Here is a 24,373-nt window from a genome sequence, read left to right on the forward strand (position 1 = left end):
CCTGAAGCAGTTAAAGATCTTACAGAGGAAATACGACGCGTTATTAGTGAAATACGAGTGAGAGTGAAGTACGATATTAAAAATTTCAACAAAAGAATAACCCTGTTCCAGAGGTTTTGTGGTGGCCATTTGCCTGATGTTTTATTTTACGTTTAATCGGAACTATTCTTCTTTATGTTGAAATAAATGTGTTTTTCTTTAAAATTAAATTTAGTGCTCTTGTTTGGACGGATTTGATACATAAAGGATGTATAGTGTATAGTTTTAAATTATTTACTACTATTTGCTCATATTATAACCGACTCCAATACAAGATAAGGTTTTCAATTGTAAATGTATATACATAATTTTTTTTACTTTATAATAGCATGTAAAATTTATTTACATTAAGATTTATGTAGGTAGATAATTATATATTTTGTAGTGATTTGCTGCTTTTCTCTTTCCAAGGGTTGGTAGGACTGCTTCAAAGTTAACTGTCGTCTGTCAGTGTCAGACAGTCATTTCTGCTCCAGCTAGGATCTAGTCACAGTGACTGGATGGATCACTGGAACTGTTCAACTACAACTCTATCAAGCTAAAAGTTGTAGTTGCAAAAATCTCCAATAATCATTACCAATCACTGATCAGTATTTCTTAAGAAAGTAATTTCGGATTATTTATTTATTGTTATAATTTTTAACTTAACAATCATAACTATTGTTGTCTTAATTCTTGACAAAAATGTTCTATTCAGTGGCCTACTTTACACTTTTAAAATTCTTTTTAATAAGCATGCCTACTATTAGTTATGGTATAACACGTACAAATTTAGATACTAAGGAACAATTACACACAAAAAAAATAAATGAATGTCAGCGTTGTAAAGTAGTAACCGATTCCTTTAGTAATTGGCTCGAAGAAACTTCTCGAGGTAAACACGAAGGCGGCGACGCCGCTTGGGAGGAAGCTAAATTAAAGTCTTATGCCCGAAGCGAGATGCGATTAGTAGAAATTCAAGAAAGCTTATGTTCTGAATTAAAAACTCATCAAGACGATTGTTATGCTTTGTCAGAGGAAGCAGAATCACTTCTGGAAAAATGGTGGTTTCATGAATATCAAAACGATTTAGATTTATATACTTGGCTTTGTATAGAAAATTTAAAATATTGTTGTCCTGCGAATCATTACGGCGAATCTTGTACTCTTTGTCCGAATATTAGAAATAACAAAATATGTGGGGGAAATGGAAAATGTGACGGTGATGGAACACGGAAGGGTGACGGTCGATGCATTTGTAAAAGAGGATTTACAGGCACAGATTGTGATGAGTGTTCCCATAATTTTTATAATGCAAGTAAAGAATCTTGTAAACCTTGTCATAAAGCATGTGATGGATGCCACGGTGATGGCATAGAAGCTTGTGTCAAATGTGCTGATGGTTGGACTTTGAAGTTTGGTAAATGTATTGATAATAATGAATGCTTGGATTTGTCTATTTGTAAAAGTAATGAGTATTGCATAAACAAAGAAGGAACATTTGTTTGTAAATTGTGTGATAAGACATGCAAAACTTGTGAAGGTGCTGGTCCATCCAGCTGTACAACTTGCTCTCCTAATCATGTTTTGTGGATTGGTAAATGTATCGATGTTAAATTTCAAAGGGATCTTTTAATAAATTGCTCAATAAGGATAGCCTTCTATTTATGCTTGGTTATCTTAGTAATGTTTTTATTTAGAAAATCAAAATCATTAGCATCCCTCACAGTTTTGATTATTTCTATTTTGATATATTATTCTGAAACAACTTCTGCAGTAAGCTTGATTAAAATAATACCAAATATTAATTAATAAAAGTAATTAATGACACATTTTTAAAGGTGTATTAAAAATACATTTTATTGTGAAAGGTACATAACTACATTTTAGTATCAATTATATACAAAAATTAAATACAATTAACAAAAGAATCATTTCTTATTAACAGCATATACTTGCCAAAAAATTATAAGAAATGCAGTACAAAACAAATATAGTTAATAAGGGAAATGTTACAAATATTTGAAATCAGAATGAGTTTATTCAACAAATCAAATCAATTATGTACTGTTATATGAAAAGTTGTTAATAAAGAAATTAACTTAATGCATTGAATTTACTAATACCTTATTTATGTCTCACCTCAAATAAAATTTTGTTAATGGTAAAATCTAAAATTAACTAAAGAATAGAATATATATGAGGCTGGTTATAAATGGTAAGCTATAAAATAACTATTATCAAAGTACAGTACAAAACCATTGTTTTCTATTACAAGATTTTTGTGATATCCCTTAATCATTAATATTAAATATATTTGAAAAGCATCACACACCACAGCAACAGCATCAATGTATTTTTCATCATTAACAGGTTAGGTAGAAGGCAGTGAAAGTGTTAAAGCTGTACCAATAATTTTTACTAAATATTTTGCCTCTTTAATCTCTGAATATGTGTTTTTTAATTAACTTTTCCTTATGAACAAATACTATCTTCTTAGAGAGACTCATTCGAATAAATTCATAAAAAAATCGAAACATATACTAATAAAAGTAAAAGTTGTAATATTGACTCATTATTTGTACAATTTTTAACAAAAGGTTGTTGGTGTGGCATGTGCATGTATGTGACATGGCTTTCAAAATTCACTAAGAATGTAGACAAACAAAATTAATTTCATGGTCGAGCATTAATTAAACCAGTATTTTATATTTATATAATATACTTATGACATATATCAAACAATTTCATTCTAACCTAAATAAAAGATTATATTAAACCAATAAAATGTTTCAGAAAAAATGTATGTAATGAGTAAGACAATGTGCTGAAAATTTAAGAATAAAATCATAAATTGACAAGTAAAGCTTGCTACTTGCTTGCTTTATTACATGGGATCTTTGGTGAGAGAAAGTCTTGAAAAAAAAAGAAACTACACTAAGGGACAAATATATTACTCAACAATATAAAAGAATCATCAATAATGTTAAAGGTTATCAACAAAATCTATAGAAATTATAAACGAAACATAACTTTGTTCTAAATTTTTCGTTTTTGGTAGCTTGTCATATATTAAGTACTAATTTAACATCGTAAACACTACTTGTGAATAACATTTGAGAAGGTTATGCTATCGGTTTAATATGCAGAAACAATATCCGTTTTATATCATTTTATTGATTGAAGTGAACATAATACTATAATATGCACGACTAGTAATTGAAATGCTGTAAAATGGGTTTAATTTAATATTTCATTTGTTTCGTTCAATCATTACAAAAAAATTAAGATTTTTGAGAAAAAAATAAACCTACAAAGTTATTAATATCAGTCCATTGTATTAAGCTAATATTTTTTATATTTTCGGTCCCTTTTAAATACTTATTGAAATGCAAATAAGATGCTTACACAATTACAATTACTACCAACATTAGGGATCGTTTTCTTGTACATTGTGTGTGTACATAATACAGTAATATAAGAAGTAGGTAACTAAAAAAATCAAAATATAGAAAGTCATATACACTTACTTACCTATAACTTCAAAAAGTAATTAATGAAAACAACATTTAAATTAAATAAATGAACCAAAAAAAAATTTTTTATGTCTGTCTTTTTACTTTAACCATTGTGTAAATTTTAATTCAAAAATTGAAACTGCACTGCACTGATTGTGATATATATATATTGATTTAGGAAACATTGTTTGTTACCTACACCCCAGTGTCTAGATATTGTGCAAAATACATTCTAAAAGATATTACTACATTCAGTCTGTTTCGTTTTTATGGAATGTTTTAACAACGATTGCAATATAAAAGCATGCAAAATATAATATAGAAATACAAATATACTTAGTTGTATGTATATGTTAGAATGTTTCTTTTTATACCTTGTCACTAGCACTTGTAAAATAACTCTAAATGTAATAATTTATTACGACATAGTCGAACTTTTTCTTAAAATATGACTATCAATACTTATTTCGTTATTTATGGTGTTCTTATATAATTAGGTTCGATAAAATCGATTCTCGAATAAACGGATTATAAAAAAAAATACCCAGTCGGGGCAGAAAGTGCATTTTGTGATATTATTTCACATAATTATAGCTCGTGCCATAAGTTAATCTTTTGTATAAATAGGTTAAAGAGAGTGACATCTCGGAATTTGTGATGACAAAATATGAATCCAATTTAAATATGATAATAATACTAGTTAATAAATTTTAGTGACTTAGGATTTATACAACTATTATGTATCACTTTACAATGGGTTGAATATCAAAATATTAAGTATGGCAAAGAAATATTCATTTTGAGCTATTGTTTATATATTAAAATTGCTTATTATAAAACATACTTGATGGTATAAAGATAATGTACATAAACTATAAGTGAAAAAAAAAACCTGCACATGTAAAACGAAGAAGCTTAGGGATATATGTATTCCTAAGATTTGTTTGGACTCATTATACTAATGAAACCTTTGCGAACGTTACGATTCGGTATTGAAAAAAATGCTTTTTAACAACAGCTTCTTGACATCATCGAATGCAGAAATAAAGTTTTATTTGATAATACTGTTGGCAGTGGTTTTGAATATAATCCATCTTGTAACTGAATAACATTATCTACAATTAGTTTTTCTTGAACACTCAATATCTTATCGTGCAAGAAACTATTTATAATCAATGTATAATTTGCTCTTTATTCAATCTCCGTGTTAAAAAACGGATGCACATGAGACATACAAAAAGCGTGCGCCTGTTGAGTTTATGTAAGCTTGAAATGAATGTTTCAACTGACATTTAGCTCATGCTTTAATAAATACATGATCGATTGTCTCATTCAAACTAAAATTATGAGTGCGACGCAAATATAAGCAATTAAATAGTATCGTTAAATTGAAAAATAATTAGGTCGATGGCATAACAGATACGATGACTCAATATGAAGTTTAGTCGAGTAACGGCGGCGGGTTGGCATGCGGGCGGTGCGCGGACAGGTGCTGCGCGAGGTGTCGTTGCTGCAGCAGCGTATAGAGAATGCCGGCCTGCGCCATTGCGTCCACTGTGCCGGCCGCCAGCTGGTCGGCGCGCAGCTTGCCTCCCGCCGCGCTCGGCCGCAGCAGCGTCGGCCCGAATACGGTAGCCAAGTTGTGCAGGGACATCTTGTTCTCGCTTTCGTGCTGATTAACTCTGTTGCCATGTGCCAACATTACGTTACATGTTTGGTAGTCGAAACCAAAAATTTATAAATAAATACATTAAGAATTGAGATACTTAATAGTAAAATATGGAACCACATTTGTCTCATTAAAAAAAAATTAATTACGTGTTTTAAGGAAATATAAAATTTATATATTATTTATATAAACAAATTTAATTGTTTTATTAAATAATTAAAAATTATTCGATAATATTTTTTTTGCTAATAAAATCTTCAATTTTTCTCAGATTGATCTAATAAAAATGTATGTTCAGGTAACAAATAGGTACTACATCTATAAATATTTTAACACTGATCTATCACTTTGTACAGTCATTCTGATGCACTCGTTCTTAGTAGTTCTAGTATTATTAGTATTTTATTTTTACTCTTTGTATTATAGATATTATAAATATTTTATAATCAAATCATGTTCTATTGATTAGTTTACAGATGTATGACTGTTTTATTAAATGTTATCAAATAAACCACATAACATTAAACTATCCAACTTGTTTTAAAATATTCTAGATTTGTATTTGGACGCTACAATATAATTATTATACTAACAGGTTTATAACTTACTTGACAAAATGATTAAGGAGAAAATCAATACAATTCTTATTAAGGTCTGGAAGTTGTGCATAACATTTGAGTAGAGCGTGGCGCCTTGTGTGTGCTGGCCCTGAATCGGAAGACGCCCCAGCACCCTGAAAGTTGAATATAAATGTTGACAATAATAATAATAATAAATGTATTAATTTAATTTACAGATAAATATCCATAGTGTTATTTACAAGCTTAAAAACTATGTTAGTAAATATATTGACTAATCTTCTATTAATATTTAAATATAATAATTCTAAAACTTTTTGGTTTATTGAAGTAATCTTATCCATATATAAATTTAATTGTATTTAATTGACAAAACTTTGTAATTGAATTGGTGGAAAAGAGTAGCCATAGATTTTCTTGACGGGCCTTCTCGGTGGTAGCTATCCCACCTGACAAATGATAATTAAAAAGAGCTTGTAAAAGCCTACTTGAATAAAGTTTATATTGATTGATTTTGATTTAAAAACTGATTCTTGACATGAGAATGTTTCACGAGTTTTACGTCTTACCTTATATTTTAACATAATAGTTTACAGATTTGGACAAAATTTAAACATTGTTAAACTTATTTTTGATTAGTGATTAATTCATAGCTATGTGTAAAAACGTTAACATAATACCTGTGTTGATCCCCAAGCCCGTAACAATTCTGGATATAAAGCGTCAGTAAACAATGCCTCAGGCAATTCACGTAAATATAGTTTTAACACTCCAGTCACAGAGTGTACATCCACCTCTTTTAACAACTGTTCCGCTTCGTATGCATCTAAAAGATAAAGAAGATACGTATTATGGTAAATTTACATAATAAAGTACAAGTCATTATATATGTATAGATTAATCAGTTCTATTTTAATTAGGCTAAATTCTCATCTAATCTTTATTGTGCAATTTGTTTTCATTAAAAAATTACGAAGAATTTTTAGTGTATTTAACATTGTCAAATATTTTCACTAACACAGATTATTTTGAGAATAAAATAATTTATAAATTACTTACTGGTCTCGAAGCTCTTCTTGAGCCGGTTGAGGTCAGAAGCGCTGCCGGACACGCGGTAGATGCCGACCTCGCCGATGCCGCGGCGCTCCACCTCACGCACGCACGCACTTATGATGAAGGGGATATTGCGTTTTTCACGTCTGCAAATTACATTACAGAATTCGATCATTTTTTTTTCACACAGTGTCACACCAGTGTCGACAGATAACGACAGTAGAAATTATGGACCGGAGAGTCAAAATAACTGCCATATAAAATATTTATGTCGTGATACATAAAATAATGTCTTTCTAACGGTAACCGAGGCCAGTCTGAAGATCTAGTCAACTGAGCAGGAGATAAGACTATTCAGAAAGTGCGCTGTACTGACTTGGCGACGTGCGTGATCTTGGCACCAAAGAGCGCGCCGGGCTTGGCGCTGGGCACGTGTCGGGCGGAGCGCTCGGGCGGCAACACGCGCACGCGCAGCGGCAGCGAGCCGCCGCCCACGCACACCGTCCGCGACACGCTCTCGCCCACCCACTCCCGGGACAGCTGCCGCGCGACATACAACAAAATATTTCAACAGTGATTAGCAAAGTTTGCTGTTATCCCATTTACTTGAAGTAAGCGTGACGTGTAAACTGTTTAAAAATGGATTTGGCAGAGTTTTACGGGTAGTATGTTTGTGAGTGTGTGTGAATGTCAGATTAAAATGATAGTAGAATAAATAAAATTGAAGGGTACAAATAGTATGTGTATTTTTTTTATTAAATGAGTCCATATATTTTAAAATCATATTAGCTTAGTTATAGTCAGCCAGACAGTTTGTTGTACCTTAAGTGTACACTTCCCCCGCAGTACCGGGCGGGCGGCGTCCTCGTAGAGCAGCAGCCGCAAGTTCTGCGACCCCTCGAGGTCGAGCGTGAAGCTCTCGTTCCAACGCGGCTGCGCGCTGCGACACACCAGCTTCGACTTCGCCTTCCGGAAGTAATGCCCGTACGAATCCACCTCCACCACGATGTAATAGTCTGAAGTAGTAGCAGAATATTAGTAATATATATATATATATATATATTTTTAATTATTTAAAAGCCAGTACTTAACAAAATAAATGTGGTCAAAACACTATTGGAGGTACAGTGTATACTTGCGAAATAATCTTACCAGCTGAAGTATCCAAAGGAGCAGTCATGCCTCCTATATGTAGTTGCAAGTCTCCTAGCAGCAAAGAATCATCTCTACCGCTCCTAAGGAGGTAGGAGCCCATATCTGTCTGCAGATAGCTGCGACACGCCGTCACCCAGCCTTGAAGTTCTAACATTGATACGGTACTGGTTCCGGCGGGAGGAGCAGACGACGCCTTTGCAAAACAATTTAGATATAAAAACCAATAAATAAATTTCAACTAATGCACTAATCACAATTAGAAGATAGTATAGATATGATTTAAGTTATTAATAGTGTGACTGCGATACTTAAAACATTAGGCAACACATATACAGTTCTTGTTTTCAGATCTATTTAAGCTAATTTTTTTTTTTAAGCTTTATCATTTTGCTTGCCAGTATTATGTATTTGTAGTTAATTTTTATATATTATTAAATAAAAGTTTAAGTATCACACAAAGTATGTATAAGTATTACATTGTTTTGATTTGTCGACACTAACCTGCAGTGCGTGAATGGAATCAATCCACTGCGTGCGTTCATATTCCGAGCTGAGGAAGAATATGTGCTGTCGCTGCAGCGAGGTGGAACCCGGAGCCCGGGCGCCCACCCGGAACACCAGATTAGGCGATGCCAGAACAAGCTGCCCTTCGAGCTCCGAAAGTTTCTTCCGCTGTTTTTCCGCCGCACCGCGACCACCCAGGCGTATTTTCTGTAAGGTTTGAAAATTAAATTGAACCAGTGTTACTTTGCTTTCGGGCTTCAGCGGTAAATGTTAATATCGAGATTTAACGTGTCACTTGTGGAATTTAATGAAATCAGTGAGTCGAAATACAGTAACAGCCCTTTAATGTCCCACTGCTGGGCTAAGACCTCCTCTCCCTTTTGAGGAGAAGGTTTGGAGCTTATTCCACCACGCTGCTCCAATGCGGGTTGGTAGAATACACATGTGGCAGAATTTCAATGAAATTAGACACATGCAGGTGTCCTCACGATGTTTTCCTTCACCGTCAAGCACGAGATGAATTATAAACACAAATTAAGCACATGAAAATTCAGTGGTTCTTGCCCGGGTTTGAATCCACGATCATCGGTTAAGATTCACGCGTTCCAACCACTAGGCCATCTCGACTCGAGTCGAAATAAGCCGAGTTTATTTTTCCTGAAAGAGTCCTGGTCCGCGAGTACCTTGTCGTCCTGCGTGGCGCGCTCCTCGGCGAGGATGAGGTCGCGCACGGTGCAGGCCTGCGACTTGAGCGCCACGATGTTGGCGGGCGACGCCTCGCGCTCGGCCGCGCCCTCCTCGTCCACCACCACGATGTCCGGCAGCGGGATGAACCACTTCAGCTCGAACGTGAATTTATCCCTCCCGGAAGCCTAAGCAAATATTGCATTTATATATAAATTACGTTAACCGAAGCGTTCTGTAAGTAACGGAGACTAGATAAAGCTCATCAGAAAATTGTAATTTGTCGAAGAAGTTTCGCTTTCATTTAAATGATTCCATACAATATGTCGACAGTCGATCATTTGATAAAGCAAATACAAACATATGTCATTTCCTTACATTTTGACTTTATCAACAAATGAAAATAATTATCAAACTATACCTTGTATTTAGCGCAGGCGATAACGTCGTTAAAAAGAAATAGATGCCTTAATTTTCGATGCCCATCCGATAGTTCGACAATGAAAGAGTTTTTTACGAGTCTTCGCTGTGCTCTATCCGCGTTCTGTAAAAAAAATATTACATGAATTTTATTTCATAAATTTCATATTTAGAATAAAATATTTTTAAAAATAAATGAATTATTACCGGAAACATGGACTTAGTTTGTATAATATTGAATTCGTCTAAGAAATGTTGTGTCATATTCAACGCCTCGGTTAACATAGCATGGTCAGGATGACTCGCCGGTGTGTACTTGATGAGATCCTGAAAATAATAATTATTAGTATAATAATGTTGAATCGACAATACAATTAAAATTAAATCTTTTTGAGTAACAAATATATGTATATAGTATATATATATACTATATACATATTTTTTTAAATATATTATATATGTATGTTTATGTATATATTATTTATTTATATGTATGTATATATAGCTATTTATTTAAAAAAATAAAAATTGAGATGATCAGTACACCTCATTACCGCTTTATTTATTTATTTCATGTCCTTCACCCAAAGAGTTGTCTGGAAGAGATCGCCCTTTTAGCGATGTAACCGCCTTTTTTACAAAATAGTTTTCGTTTTTTTATGTTTGTGTTTAAAATGGTTCTGTAACTCTTTTTGTGTACAATAAAGCATATTCTATTCTATTCTATATAGATATATTTGATACTTAGTACATACGTGTAGAACCAGTGCATTTTTCTGCACACGAGCTACAGGCTTATGCAGGAGGTCATCGAGCGACATCGGCTGCCCGCGACACGCGATCTGCCGCGTGAGGTCGGCGAAGCGCTGCGAGCTCGCGCAGCGCCGCCGCACCGCGTCCGTCGCGCGACCGTAGTTGTGGAGAAATGCCCCGTATACATTTATGTTCTCAGCCTAAATAAAATAAATATTTAAAAAATAAATCAATTTAACAACTTATGCATTAAGTAGATAGATACGATTCGATCTACGAAAATATATAAAAATGATAGCCTTGTTTTAGTAAGTGAACAAATGATTATGATTACAATTTCTTACCATTTTTTTAAAATGAATGCCGACAGACAATGGTTCTTCCCAGCTGGCGACGGCATTTTTTAGGCCTTCAAGGAAACTCTTATGCAAGTCGTGCAATTCCGATATTTTATAGAATATTGTACCGAACTCTTCCTCCGTTATAACAGGTTGAGACGTGGACAGTGTGGCTTTTATAGCGTTCATGTACTAAAAGAAAAATATTTTTAATATTATTATATAATACTTTTCAGTGCCAACACTAGCAAAGGCTCATGACGCTCACCTTCTCCATAACATATAGGCATTCCACATACACATTCTCGCTTTCTATAATACTTGTGACGATGCAGCGGTGCATCGTAAGACGCTCGGCCTCTGCATTGCTGCTGATATTGGACTCCTGAAATTTAATATGTATTTACATCTCATATACTTTGTTGTTGTATTTTTTTTTTTTATAGAATAGGAAGGTGGACGAGCGTATGGGCAACCTGATGGTAAGTGGTCACCAAACGCCCTTAGACATTGGCATTCTAAGAAATGTCAACCATCGCTTATAGCCAATGCGCCACCAACCTTGGGAACTAAGATTTTATGTCCCTTGTGCCTGTAATTACACTGGCTCACTCACCCTTCAAACCGGAACACAACAATATCAAGTATTGCTGTTTTGCGGTAGAATATCTGATGAGTGGGTGGTACCTACCCAGACGAGCTTGCACAAAGCCCTACCACCAGTGATAGGGCTTTATATATATATATTGTATTAAAATTATTTATAATTCCAGAAAATTCAAAATTAATTTTTAAATCGAAATTTATTTTTCTGTGCAGTCAGTTTTTCAGCGCATTATGAAAATAAAAGTAATTTGAATTTTATTTCTTTAAAAGGAAATGGAAAAGGTAAATTATTTTTGGACGTATGTAGTAAATTTTTATTCTACGTACTATTAGTATCCGAAGGTATTTTATTTCTACCAGCTATAGCATATTACACGATTTTACATAATATGTAAAAATTATATTTATATGAATGAAATTCGGCTAATAAAATAAAATCTGCTATGCCTATTAAGTCAATACTAGCATTCATAAGGTTCATTCATACCAATTTAAAAAGCGTATCTGTTTTATTCTTTGTGTACATATATACATACATATGCTTATTTTTCTCTAATATCCTTGTGTATTTTTTTTTCATTGTACTTACAAACGATTGTATAACAAACAGGGTAGTAATTGCTCACAATTGCTCAATTAAAACCTTTGTTTGTGAAAACAATTTTAAAAAGTAAATTGTTTATGGTTTAAAAATTAACCACGAAAAATTTATGATTAAAGAGTGACTAAAAAATTGCATTTCACATTCGACTTCAATTAAACTCGTTGGTCATGAAAAGAACAACTATTTTTCTTTTCATACTTTATGTAAGGTTAGCGATGTGTACGGATGTGGATAGTAAGTATTATTACGGTGTATTAGAGATTTTCTTATTTTATTTGTTTATTTGTAAGTTGTTATGCAAAAAGGAGCATATTAAACTACATACCTACTTACATATATCTTTGTACCTACTCGGATTACCTACGTATACCTAATATAATTAATGTTAATTTTTGGTAGGTGATTAGGTCCATAATTAATTTTATTGATCAAGTGTTTATTTTAAAGGAGTTTAATATGGAGTCATCCTCCGACACGACAAAGTTATAATTTAAATAATTATAATATCTTGTATTATAAAGTTTGTTTATCACGTTTATAATCCACAGGTTATGAAATCAATCGTATTGAATTCACTCCACTACATGATGCTATTATACTTAACGACATTGTCGATATCATGAGTGAGTTTGAAAATAGCATGGTAAGCAAAACATAAATAATAAATATTATGTCTTTACGGCGAACTATTGTTTATTTCATTTATGTTCACAGAGTCCTCAATTAAATAACCACATGATCAGTAACAGTGAAAGTGAGGAAGATATCGAAAAACTGCTATCCGAGTACCAACAATATTTAGACAAAGCACACGAGCAGAGGATAAATTACATAAGAAAAAACAAAAACAAGAATAAAGTACCAGCCATGCGTTATGAAAAATTCAATAAATTAAAACCGATTGATCGAAATAATTACGGTGAGAACAATAATTTTTACTTTGATGATATGAAAAATCCTACAACTTTTCTGAACACATTTATGCCAAACAATCCTAACTTGAAATTTACCAATAAGAATGCCAACCTATTTGATTTTTCGAAAAAATTATACGATGGGAAAAAATCGACAGGTTTATCTGCGATACTTTCGGAAAATCTATCAGAACCATTATTGTCTTCTTGTTTTTGCCAAGAAAATATAATTCCATGCAAATGTCAATGCAAGAAATGTTTTTACTCTAAATCTGCTTTTACTAGAAATTTTAATGATAATAATCGTTTTACAAGCAATTTGTTCAAAACACCGAAATACGATGAAGATAATCCAAGTAATACTTGGGACAATAATTTAAACCTTCGAATAAAAATTGACGTTCAATTGCCGAATATATCCATGTTAAGTAATATACTTAAATATCGCAACCAATACGACGAAAATGAAGACCACGAAGAAACCTTTCCAATACCAAAAGATACTTTATCGACCATTAACTTACCTTTCCCATACTTAAATTTTCCAATTCCAATGGAATTAATTGGATACAAGCAAAATATATTTAAGAATAAATCGCCTCCAATACATAAAATAACTTTTCATAAAAAGAAAAAGATTCGCTTTGGCAATAACACCAAAAAACTCAAAAACAAGAAAATGTACAGTTTGCAGAATTCTAAATTTGAACCGCAAGTTGAGCAAAATATTACAAGAGTACAAAATGGTAATAGCTCTTTGAATAAAAATAATTCATTAGACAATCATGAAGATACGAAACTAGCAACAAAAATAAATCGAACAGCTGAAACAAAATTCAATTACACTAGTTATAATACGGCTGTAACTCCGAGAATTGTTTTAACTATAAATATAACAAAAGAAACTAATAATCGTTCTGAAAATGCATCTAAAATAAAAAATAGTATTGAAACAGACTTTGAAATTGAAAAGGATAATGTGTCGAACACGAAATTATTACGGTTAAAGCGTGAAATAAATAATAAATTTTCAAATTATCTTACATTATTTAATAATAATAAAAGTATGACATCATACTTTGCAATAAATAATCGATCTACTTCTTCTGAAGATCTATTAACATCTACTAAAAAATTAGATTCAGATTCGGAGTCAGACAATGAATTGCTCTATTGGCCGTCGGCTAAAAAAGGTCAATCGTTCATTCATTCAAAGAATATAACGGCCTTGATTTTAGATAGAGAAATTAAAAAAACAAAAGTGAACATGACAAAAGATAAAATACGTAGTAATCATACAACAGCTTTAGAGAAAGCAATATTTGGCGATGTAGACTGGAATGATATTGATGCAGTTGTTCCGACTTTCATGTCTTTTGTAGGAAAATATATTACAGGTGTTTTAACATTTTGCTCTCAAGATATATGTCACTCTATGAAATGTGGTAAAAAAATATGTTTACACAGAATTTGTACACCAGATAACCGGTACAATAATAAAGGTCATTGTGCAGGCAATAACTATACTGGTAAGTAATTTGAATTAAAATATTTATATTTCCCTTGGTAATATAAAAACAAGTATTACTAGACGAATAAATTACAATATAGTATACGCCTCCATAGTCGCGTTATTATAATTAAACTTTATAAAGTTTTAGTAAACGATGTATTTATATTTTATATGAATATGAAGTAAATTAAGAGACAATTTGCCAAATAGAGTTAGATTTTATGTGGTGAGGAACGCTATAATCATTATAACTATTTTTGAATATTCATATTAAGAAATTGTCTTAATTCTTGTATGATTAACTTTTCAGATAGCGTAGCCACTATGGAGTCTATAATGGATTTACCGTCAAACATAGCTTTCGAAGTTGTCAATATATTAGAAGAGAAAATGTTAGGAAAGTTGTTTGGAAAGGGAACTCTATGCATTCACTCAAAATGTAGCGCATTTGCAGCATTTAAGAAAACATTTAAAAAATCAAAATGCACATTTAAGGAACTTAATTTAGCAGGTCACTGTCCTAATTTAAAAAATGTTAAAATTATATAATAAAAAAATTACGTAACCTATTATCAAACAAACCGCGGCGTAAACGTTTAGTGTTTATAAACATTAAGTACTTTACTCATTAAGCTCTGATAAAATGTTGGTTCTATGCTATTTATCTTAAGCAGTTACGAGAATAAGGTTATGAAAAATGTTTAACAAAATATTAATTTCATTCACAATGATAATTATGGTTTTATTTTTATTACCCAAAACATTACAGGTAAAGTACATTTTTTTAATTAACATATAAAAATCAATAACCATAAAATAATAATAACAATACTTTTTTATTGTTTTTCCTATTTAATCATACTAAAATATATACATATAAGTAAAAAATGCCCTTAATAAAATTATTTTAGGTTGAAAATGAAATTTATTTAAGCCCTTGGAGTGTAATAAATAAAGCTAAACCAAAAATAATAGATTTTAAACCTAATGGTGAAGTTAAAACACGCAACGTTCCCATCGGACACATAATTAGTTTGAAAAAAATCGTGAAAAATTTTAGGACGAATATGAAAAATATTTTAAGCTCCAATGATCCATCGACATGGAATACATCATATCTATTGCAAGGAATAAATAAGCATATAAATACGATGTCGGATTCGTCACGTCCAAAAACAAAATTAAAAATATTGACGAACTGTAATAAAAACTTGGAATTATGTAGATTCTTAGCATGTCCCAATATAAAGAAAAATTGTATTTTATGCGAAGTTCAAATGAAAAGCAACTCAAAAAATACAACTACGTGTGAAAAATATTCTACTACATTTTTAATTACTCGTGGGCAAATTTAGAAATGCACTTCTTAGCTATATTACTATTTTAATCAATCAACATCATTAAATTAAAATGAATGTATCAATAAATAATTAAACTAAGTAGTGATATGAAATTGAACATTTTTTATTTTCCTAAAACAAAAAAATATATTTAAAAACAATTAAGTAAAATTTTGTAAAATTGATAAAACTATGAGAATAATTAACAGGTTTTGTTATGTTTCATCCTAAGTCATTAAGTAAACATTCCCGAAAGTTTCTTATCTCGCGAGATAGGCGCATAGCGCAGTTAACTATATATAAGGGAGACCTACGTCTATTCAAACATTTATGGTCGTACTTTGTCCTTAAGTTACCCGTCACTATGTTAACTAAGACGATTTTACTATTTTTTATCTTGTTTATGGTCCACGGATCTTTGAGTAAGCCATACACAAGTAAGTTTTACAAATTTTCTTATAAGATTCTTTATGAAAAATCCACGTATTGCTTTATTTTATAATTCAATAGTTACAGATAACGTATTTGAAGGGCGCGGTATCGGTTCTACAATATGGGGTTGGATAACGTATCCGTTTACTTGGTGGAGTACAGACGTAGCTGAAACACTACCCGAGACAGATATACCTCTCCAATCAGATCCGACAAATTCTTATGACAATATAAAAATGCAGAATGTCAATGTACAGTGCAACGATCAGACATGTACTACAATTAGATGTGACAAGTACGGATGTGTCAATATTACGTGTAATATATATGACACGGATCTAACTGGAGAGTGTCGGAATTATAACACCGAGGTGAAACCGGAAGAGCCTACGACTTCTAAGTCTTCAGAATCTGTATCGAAGCCACAGTCACGAGATAAGAAAACTGACGTGACATCGAAGGAACCCATTATTTCAACCACAGAAACATCTAAAACCGTCGAAGATCAACCGCTTGAATTAGAAGCAGTATTATCGTCAACTGTCACCGAGATTGTAGATGAAGTAATAGCTGACTGATAATTAGAGAACCGTCACACTTGCTGATTGAAAGGTAATCCAACTCCATATTGTATTACAATTTAGTTTTTATTGTAACCGAAACCGCGCTAAATAACTATATATTATAACCATATAAAATAAAGGCGACCGCGAGCCAACACGGCTTTCTGCCATAAACTCAAAAACTACTTTTGACTTGTTTTACTGGTGGTAGAGCTTTGTGCAAGCTCGTCTGGGTAGGTACCACCCACTCATCAGATATTCTACCGCAAAACAGCAGTACTTGGTATTGTTGTGTTCCGGTTTGAAGGGTGAGTGAGCCAGTGTAATTACAGGCACAAGGGACATAACATCTTACTTCCCAAGGTTGGTAGCGCATTGGTGATGTAAGCGATGGTTAACATTTCTTACAATGCCAATGTCTAAGGGCGTTTGGTGACCTCTTACCATCAGGTGGCCCATATGCTCGTCCGCCTTCCTATTCTATAAAAAAAAAAACGGTTTTCGCCAATCGATGGACGAAGTGATTCGTGAGAAATGTTCAAGTTTGTAATTCATTATGGTTTTATGTAAATTGGCTAAAATATGAAGATGATTGTTGAGGAAATAAATCATGTATATTATATATATATTGCGATATAAACGTTTTATGTTTACTCTTATTGTACCCGTACCGAGACTGGTAATTGACAAATAAATATAACATTCTCTTCTTACTTTAAGTAAAATATAAAAAAAAATTCTTCATTCTCTTATTAATTTAACATTCTCTTCTTAATTTAAGTAAAATATATAAAAAAAGAAAAATAATAAGTTATTGAAATTTTAACTAAGTTTTTTTTTAATATTTCAGATTCAGCTGCAAATACACTAAAGGAATTCACTTATAATATTTTATCGTTTGATTTAGAACGAATTTTTGGAAATTATTTTAAAACATTCTTTACACAGTACGCTACAAAACTGACGAATAATTTAATTGAAAAAATGGAAATTGATTCGTTTTGCTCAGATGGAATATGTTACTACTCGAGATGTCAAAATCACAACTGTGAGGTACAATTATGCAAATATTATTTAATTACAGGAGAAAAAAAATGTATGACTAAAAATAAAACAAAAAACATTAAATTAATCTATCAAGACAAGCTCAAAAATTTACTTGAAACTAACGTGGAAGATAATGAAGTAAGAAATAATGAATTTAATAAATAGACATTTTTTCAATTATTTATTTTTATTTTAATTCTCTAAATGTAAGATTTATAAAGAAAAAACTTCTTTCTTTTACTAAAGTTTCATTATAAATTATTTAATGTTTATCCATAGCTATTTAACTAATAACGAGTGATCAAAGTTTGTAATAACATATGCTTATAATATTAATATTTAGCACATAACTCCTTTTGTTATTGAAAAGTTAACAATTGTTCAGTTTTCATTCGTAAGTTATTTTAAGGGAACTTTTTATAATAACAAATAACGAAACTAACCTGATGTTGAAGTTTCCTCAATACCGGCGGTGTAGCGCTGGCTTCAGTGTCGGATGAAATGGTACGTAGCAGGAGCGGGGTATCGCTAGAGTCCGCTAGTTCGGAGCTCGTCTCGCTTGGTTCGGTACCCTCGCCAGCTTGTCTGAATGATGTTTGTACATTTAAGTAACAGTCAGTGAATGTCCCACAGCTGGACTAAGGTCTTTACTATGCTGTTCAAATGCCTCAATTTCAGTGAAATTAAACATTCAGGTTTGGGTGTGTGTCTTGCCTGGGTTTAAACCCGCAATCATCGGTTCACTGGGCCATCTAGGCCCATTTAATACATTTACAATATATATATTTTTTAAATATCATTTTCGAGAAGTAGAATGGTATAGTCATAATCTATTTATATACCTAAGGACAAAGCCATTTCCAACTTTCCGAGAATCAATTAGCCTTATAATATTTCACTCATTTTGTTACGTAATACTACCGTTGTTTAGAAATTATAATAGTTAGTATTTTTTACTTTATTCTTTGCAAATTAGTGTATTCAGTTCAAATCAGTAGAAACAAGTTGTGGCGTATCTGTCTTTGGCATATATCATATCACAGTTTGGCCAGCATTTGCCTGTTTGAACCCGATTTTTTCTCTATTATATATATTTGGATAATACATACATAGCAAACATAAAACAGTATAAAAGTTTATTGTTTAAATAATCACCAACCAATCCGCATTGGAGCAGTGTGGTGGAATAAGCTCCAAAACCTTCTCCTCGAAAAAAAAAAAAGAAGAGAAGAAGCCTTTAGCCCAGCAGTGGGACATACACAGGCTGTTACGGTTACGGTACGGTTTAAATAATGCATTAAGCGCTCAATGAGAATAATTTGATCATATGACTCTGAAACTGTATACAAATATGCTTTCATCAGCTTTTTCATTGCGATATAATGTTAAAAGAAATAACTTCGTTTGCGCTGCTAAGGATAGTTAGGTATAGGCGTCAGATGACGTCATACACCGTTCCACTCCAAAAGGTCCCACCCTAATAGCATTTGAAACGGATGATATTATAATAGCGAGTTATATTTATAAACGATGACAATTTGTTCTATTTTCCTTCTTTTACGTCTATATGAATACGTAAAACGTCCAAATCAAGTACATGTATAACTTTACACTTCACAGACCGATTTTAATTCTGATTGGTTTTTTATTAATTTTATTTGTCTCTAATCTATTTAAATTCATTCAGACTTGCAAAGATTTACTACGACATTTAATCAATTTTCCAGCACGTAATATTAACTTAGTAATATTTAATAAACAACATGTATTAGGATATAAAAATATTTTTTTATTCGATGCTTCCCATGTTTAATTAAAAATTACTTCGGTCACGCGAAGGCAACGTTTAAACGAATGACTCATTGCCGAAAATTAAATGTGTGATGTAAACATTCGTGTATATATAAATGTTCTTCCTTTTTATGTCAAAGGTATTCGATACATTGTATTATTTGCTGACGGTACTTCATTTTTTTTTTAAATTCATAAAAATCAAGCTGATTATGACGATGTAAACAACACATTATGACTGATTCAATGTTGGATTAAAAAAAATAATTCAGTTCTAAATGCCAAAAAGAAAAATTAAATACTGTTTGCCTTACCTAATTTATGTAAAAAAACAAAATTTAAAGATAACCATAAACAATAATGATGTCGATGTTACTGAAATAGTATTTGTAGGAATCACTTTAAGAGTCGAAAACTTTAGTGGAATCCTAAGCTATCGTCCCTGATAGCGGTTAGAAAAGTTTGTAAACCAACTGATGTTGATACTGCTCGAGTATACTTTGCTTGCTTTTATAGTATTGTGTGTCACGCTACTTGGGGTAACGCCACAGATATTGAAACTGTTTTTATTCTACAAAAAGGATCTCTTTATAATCTTGGAGCTTTTGAGTGAAGTGACTTACAGTAGCGTCACAGAATACTTACAACAATATTATGTTATTCAAAATAATTTTACAAGAAACAGTGACAATGATTATATAATTTGACGGGCCGGTTGGCGTGATTGGTAGATACCTGCCTTTCACGCCGAAGGTTGTGGGTTCGATTTCCACCCAGGACAGTCATTTATGTGCATGAACATGTCTGTTTGTCCTGAGGTATAATTATCTATATAAGTATGTATTTACAAAAGAAACGTAGAATATGTAGTATATCAGTGGTCTGGTTTCCACAGTACAAGCTCTGCTTAGTTTGGGAGCCGATGGCCGTGTGTGCATAATGTCCCAGGATATTATTGTTTCTATAAGCGCAAGGTAAAGTAACAACCGGAGTACTCACTGTATGAAGTAGTGTATGTTGACGTAGTTGGGCGCGGTGGCGCACAGCGGCGAGTCTGGCGCGGGCGGCGCGGACGCGGCCAGCGGCAGCGTGCTGGCGCTCGAGCTGTCCTCCGACCCCGCCGGCACCACGCCCCAGTCCGACAGCGCGCGGAAGCGGTCCCGCCCGTCTGCGCTCGGTCGGGAGTGGCGATCATTTCAAATTGGGACTATCAGTATAATAACGTAATAAACGAATACTACTATACATTGGAGGTGTGATTTGATGCGAGCGAAGATTTACCTGCTTGTATATAAACATATTCTCCGTCGTTGATATCCACCGGGACTTGGTCGTAGTAGGGTTCGTCCTCGGCGGAGGGCACGACGGCGGGAATGCTCTCCAGCGATATGGGCGCCGACTTGTCGTCGGAGGCGTCGGGCGGGTCGGGCGTGCAGGACGTGGCCTCCTCGTCGATGGAGCGCGGGGTGGCCGCGCCGCCGGAGCGCTTGCGTTCGGACGACAGCGAGTTGATCGACTCGTAGCTCTTCACCTACGTGTTCGAACAAATCGTGACGTATTATAAATTACAATTACAATTCAGGCTATTAATGATGATCTTCTCCCTATATTAAGAGCTTTTTGCTATGATTGACTTTTTAAAATATACGTAGTTTCAAGTTAATAAAAATTATTTTTATTGAATTGAACTAACTCTTTCGCTAATTGAGGGTGTAGATGCTCTGCTGGCAATAGATTCTCGGGACTCGGCGTTTCGTAGTCTTCTTCCCAACGACGAAGGTGGACTGTCTTCAGCCAAGCCTGTTTCTGGTAGTGATGCTCCACGTTTGTTGAACACTTTTGGTGGTGGCCTAAAATATTCAAGGTGTATAGCATGTACAGAATTGATGTTATTCAATGTCCAAAAAACAAGACAAAGTACAAAGTATATAATAAAAAAATGTATTGAATTTAAAAAAAAAAAGCTATTTTTGTAAAAGGAAAGTAAAACCTTCAACAAAAAAAACAATAGTCAAAGTAATTTATCTATTAAATTATCAACGTCTACATATATTAGAGCTTCATTACTACTATGTTGTGTAGTGGTTTATAAATAGTAAATATGTAACTTACTTTGGTGGCACTTTCTTCTTTGTAGCAGATGCCGCATCTGTAGAACTACTTTCGGAGGACGGTGGTGATTCATCCAATTTCTTAGCAGCATTCTCAACTGCTTTTAAACCATTAACTTCAATCACTGTTACAAAATCACCTGCTTGTGATGCTGGACGGTTTTTAGCTTGAGTTTTATTAGTTGATTCTACATCTAGTGGAAACATTCAATACTATACAATCTTTGACTAGACAATTTTTTTATTTAAGTGTGTCTAAATCAAAAAACAAAAACTAATTTAGATTTTGAATTAGCATCAACACTATTTAGCTTAAGAAGATTATAAACAAAACTTTTCAATATATATGTATTGTTGAATACAATTTTTATTTTCTTACCACTAATATCATTATCAGTTCGTTTTACAACTTCACTGTTGCACCGTCTTCGGGCTTCTGCTGCAAGGTTTGATGACAATTCATTTATGCATTGGTTAACAGAACTCCGTTCAGCAAAATTCACCGGTTTGCTTCTCAAGTGTACCTCTTCACATTCAGGAGCCTCTGCTGAGTCATCACTCTTAAGACTCGTTTCACTTTTCTTTGAGAGCGAGTCAGTGTTAGAATCCTATGTTTACATAAACAATACAATTAAAATAAAATTACTTCACAGTTAATCTGTTACAAAAATATTATAAGCTACTATTATTGTGCATAAAAACAACAAATAAATTGATTTATTTGTGGCATCTGATTAATTATACACCATAGACTGTGTGATCGAATTAAAGAAGTCAAGATAAACAAACTTTAGATTTACATATTCCAAGCATTTGACAATAACTTTTCCATATTATGTATCACAAATAGTTCTTGATTGATATATCTTTGCTTATAATACAACTCTAATCCCCTTAAATACTTATATCCACTTTAATTTTATTTATGTTTAACACCAAAATCAGTCTTTTATGACTATCATCATATTATTTAAGATCTCTGCCAATTTAATGTCCAAGTTGTTTATTTATTTGTACTCCTCTAGTAGTTTGAATTAGGAATATGTATATACATATTCATCTTATTGGTTCTCATTACTGCTTCAACACCATAAATAATTTTATAGTCTTATGTTGGTCCAGTATTTAAGTTCAAGGTGTATGACAAGCATACTTAATTATCATAGTAAGATAGATTGACATACATGAAATATGCTAATGCATTAAAAGTATTAGAAAGTTAGTTGATTGTAGTTAATTAGTTGATTGAATTAGAATACTTAGTAACTGCATTTATATTTAAATTTATGTATATATTTTTATAAGAGTTCAATTTTACGAAAAAAATAAAAATTTTTACTTATTTATATAAACATCATCCTTTCACTAAAGTACATGGCAAGTTTCTCATTGTATATATTTTTTTACATATATATATATATAAGATAACTTATTAATGGAGGTAATTTGTAGGCAAATATGATTCATATTAACTATTATCTCTACACAATAAATTAACTTGTTGATATGATCATAAGCATGGATTGAATCATATAAATGTAATGTTAACATAGGTATTATGACTATCAATACTATTTAAGCAAGATAAAATTTAAGTATTTACCATGTATCTTCTATTACTAGTATCAGTGACACCAATTGTTCTTAATGTGAAATTCAATTTTAGTTTTTAACATTTAGGTAGACCCAGAACAATGAATCACTATATAAACAAATAATCTTTTGTAACTAATCTCTTATCTAGCCGAATGAAATTGACCGTAAGATAAGTAGACTCACTTGTTTGCTATCAGATGTTTTATCGTCATTCGTGTCAATCCCTGAGGGCGGCGCCGTCCTACTTCCTTGGGAAGCTTTATGTTTCTCGACATCAGACAGTAACGTTTCCAAATACTCGACGTAGAATTCTTCCTTTTCTAATTCTTCCCTGAGGATAGCTACTTTCTGTTTATGTTTAGCTAAATTGGCCCTGACATCTTCTTCCCAAGCGGCTGGCAAAGTGCTCTCTGGAAAACGTTGCACCCACACACGCTGAAAATCCCCGAAGACGCTCATCTCTCACAAAACGATTTCATGTCAATTTTATGTTAAAGTAATAATATGAAATCACTGTAATAATTAGAGTAAAAAATGTATCAGAAATTCTGTCATTGCAAAAGCAATTTTTTTGTTATTTTTTTTTTTATGTATTTTGACATATACTAAGTCAAAGGAAATAATCTATGAGGCTTTATGTCAAAGGAAATAATCTACAAAACTTTATGTAATTGTTCTAAAACTTAAAATAAAACTTCATTTTAATTTTCAATTGTTTAATTTAATTTTTTATAATTTTATATTATAATAATTATAATAATTAATTTATATAAATTATAGTAATTAATTAAATTTACTGGTGGTAGGGCTTTGTGCAAGCTCGTCTGGGTAGGTACCACCCACTCATCAGATATTCTACCGCAAAACAGCAATACTTGATATTGTTGTGTTCCGGTTTGAAGGGTGAGTGAGCCAGTGTAATTACAGGCACAAGGGACATAAAATCTTAGTTCCCAAGGTTGGTGGCGCATTGGATATGTAAGCGATGGTTGACATTTCTTACAGTGCCAATGTCTAAGAGCGTTGGTGACCACTTACCATCAGGTGGCCCATATGCTCGTCCGCCTTCCTATTCTATAAAAAAAAAAAAAAAATAATAATAATAATAATTCCGATTAACTGTTATTAATGTAAAATCGGTTACTCTACGATACTATATATATGCA

The 24,373-nt window shown here is 32.5% G+C and overlaps 3 protein-coding genes across 5 annotated transcripts; 2 read left to right on the plus strand and 1 right to left on the minus strand.

The window, feature by feature from the left end:
- Positions 1–508: 508 nt before the first annotated feature.
- Positions 509–2,017, plus strand: LOC126773627 (cysteine-rich with EGF-like domain protein 2). The gene has a single exon (XM_050494611.1). It carries the CDS (start codon positions 724–726, stop codon positions 1,828–1,830), a length of 1,107 nt encoding a protein of 368 aa, XP_050350568.1. The 5' UTR covers positions 509–723; the 3' UTR covers positions 1,831–2,017.
- LOC126773614 (active breakpoint cluster region-related protein) lies at positions 2,006–23,749 on the minus strand. 3 transcript variants are annotated; one of them, XM_050494597.1, is made up of 21 exons: positions 23,391–23,749; positions 21,991–22,219; positions 21,613–21,709; positions 21,194–21,350; positions 20,782–21,031; positions 20,500–20,668; positions 18,153–18,294; positions 10,959–11,075; positions 10,697–10,882; positions 10,355–10,552; positions 9,807–9,926; positions 9,601–9,723; positions 9,179–9,367; positions 8,493–8,702; positions 7,989–8,184; positions 7,659–7,852; positions 7,213–7,376; positions 6,843–6,982; positions 6,464–6,609; positions 5,814–5,938; positions 2,006–5,218 (listed from the first exon to the last, which is right to left on the minus strand). In XM_050494597.1, the coding sequence occupies exons 1-21, from the start codon at positions 23,664–23,666 to the stop codon at positions 4,978–4,980; spliced, it is 3,669 nt and encodes a 1,222-aa protein (XP_050350554.1). In that variant the 5' UTR covers positions 23,667–23,749; the 3' UTR covers positions 2,006–4,977. The 3 variants fall into 3 exon arrangements, with proteins under 3 accessions (XP_050350554.1, XP_050350553.1, XP_050350552.1); XM_050494596.1 differs by having other exon boundaries at positions 21,613–21,712; XM_050494595.1 differs by having other exon boundaries at positions 21,613–21,805.
- On the plus strand, positions 11,999–15,059 carry LOC126773618 (putative uncharacterized protein DDB_G0282133). Its single transcript, XM_050494602.1, has 4 exons — positions 11,999–12,134; positions 12,449–12,543; positions 12,615–14,343; positions 14,638–15,059. Exons 1-4 carry the CDS (start codon positions 12,068–12,070, stop codon positions 14,874–14,876), a joined length of 2,130 nt encoding a protein of 709 aa, XP_050350559.1. The 5' UTR covers positions 11,999–12,067; the 3' UTR covers positions 14,877–15,059.
- Positions 23,750–24,373: the final 624 nt, after the last annotated feature.

This window comes from Nymphalis io, chromosome 15 (genome assembly GCF_905147045.1).
Source record: "Nymphalis io chromosome 15, ilAglIoxx1.1, whole genome shotgun sequence".
In the NCBI taxonomy this organism is placed as follows: domain Eukaryota; kingdom Metazoa; phylum Arthropoda; class Insecta; order Lepidoptera; family Nymphalidae; genus Nymphalis; species Nymphalis io.

What these genes read in the sequence shown, in the direction of transcription:
- LOC126773627 (XM_050494611.1), top strand. Translation starts at nt 724, where the DNA reads ATGTTCTATTCAGTGGCCTACTTTACACTTTTAAAATTCTTTTTAATA.
- LOC126773614 (XM_050494595.1), bottom strand. Translation starts at nt 23,666, where the DNA reads ATGAGCGTCTTCGGGGATTTTCAGCGTGTGTGGGTGCAACGTTTTCCA. An exon ending in AAGAAGAAAGTGCCACCAAA is followed by an intron (nt 21,351 to 21,612) that starts GTAAGTTACATA and finishes TGAATATTTTAG; the next exon opens with GCCACCACCAAAAGTGTTCA. An exon ending in GCATTCATTTTAAAAAAATG is followed by an intron (nt 10,553 to 10,696) that starts GTAAGAAATTGT and finishes TATTTTATTTAG; the next exon opens with GCTGAGAACATAAATGTATA.
- LOC126773618 (XM_050494602.1), top strand. Translation starts at nt 12,068, where the DNA reads ATGAAAAGAACAACTATTTTTCTTTTCATACTTTATGTAAGGTTAGCG. An exon ending in GATGTGTACGGATGTGGATA is followed by an intron (nt 12,135 to 12,448) that starts GTAAGTATTATT and finishes TATAATCCACAG; the next exon opens with GTTATGAAATCAATCGTATT. An exon ending in GTGAGTTTGAAAATAGCATG is followed by an intron (nt 12,544 to 12,614) that starts GTAAGCAAAACA and finishes TTATGTTCACAG; the next exon opens with AGTCCTCAATTAAATAACCA.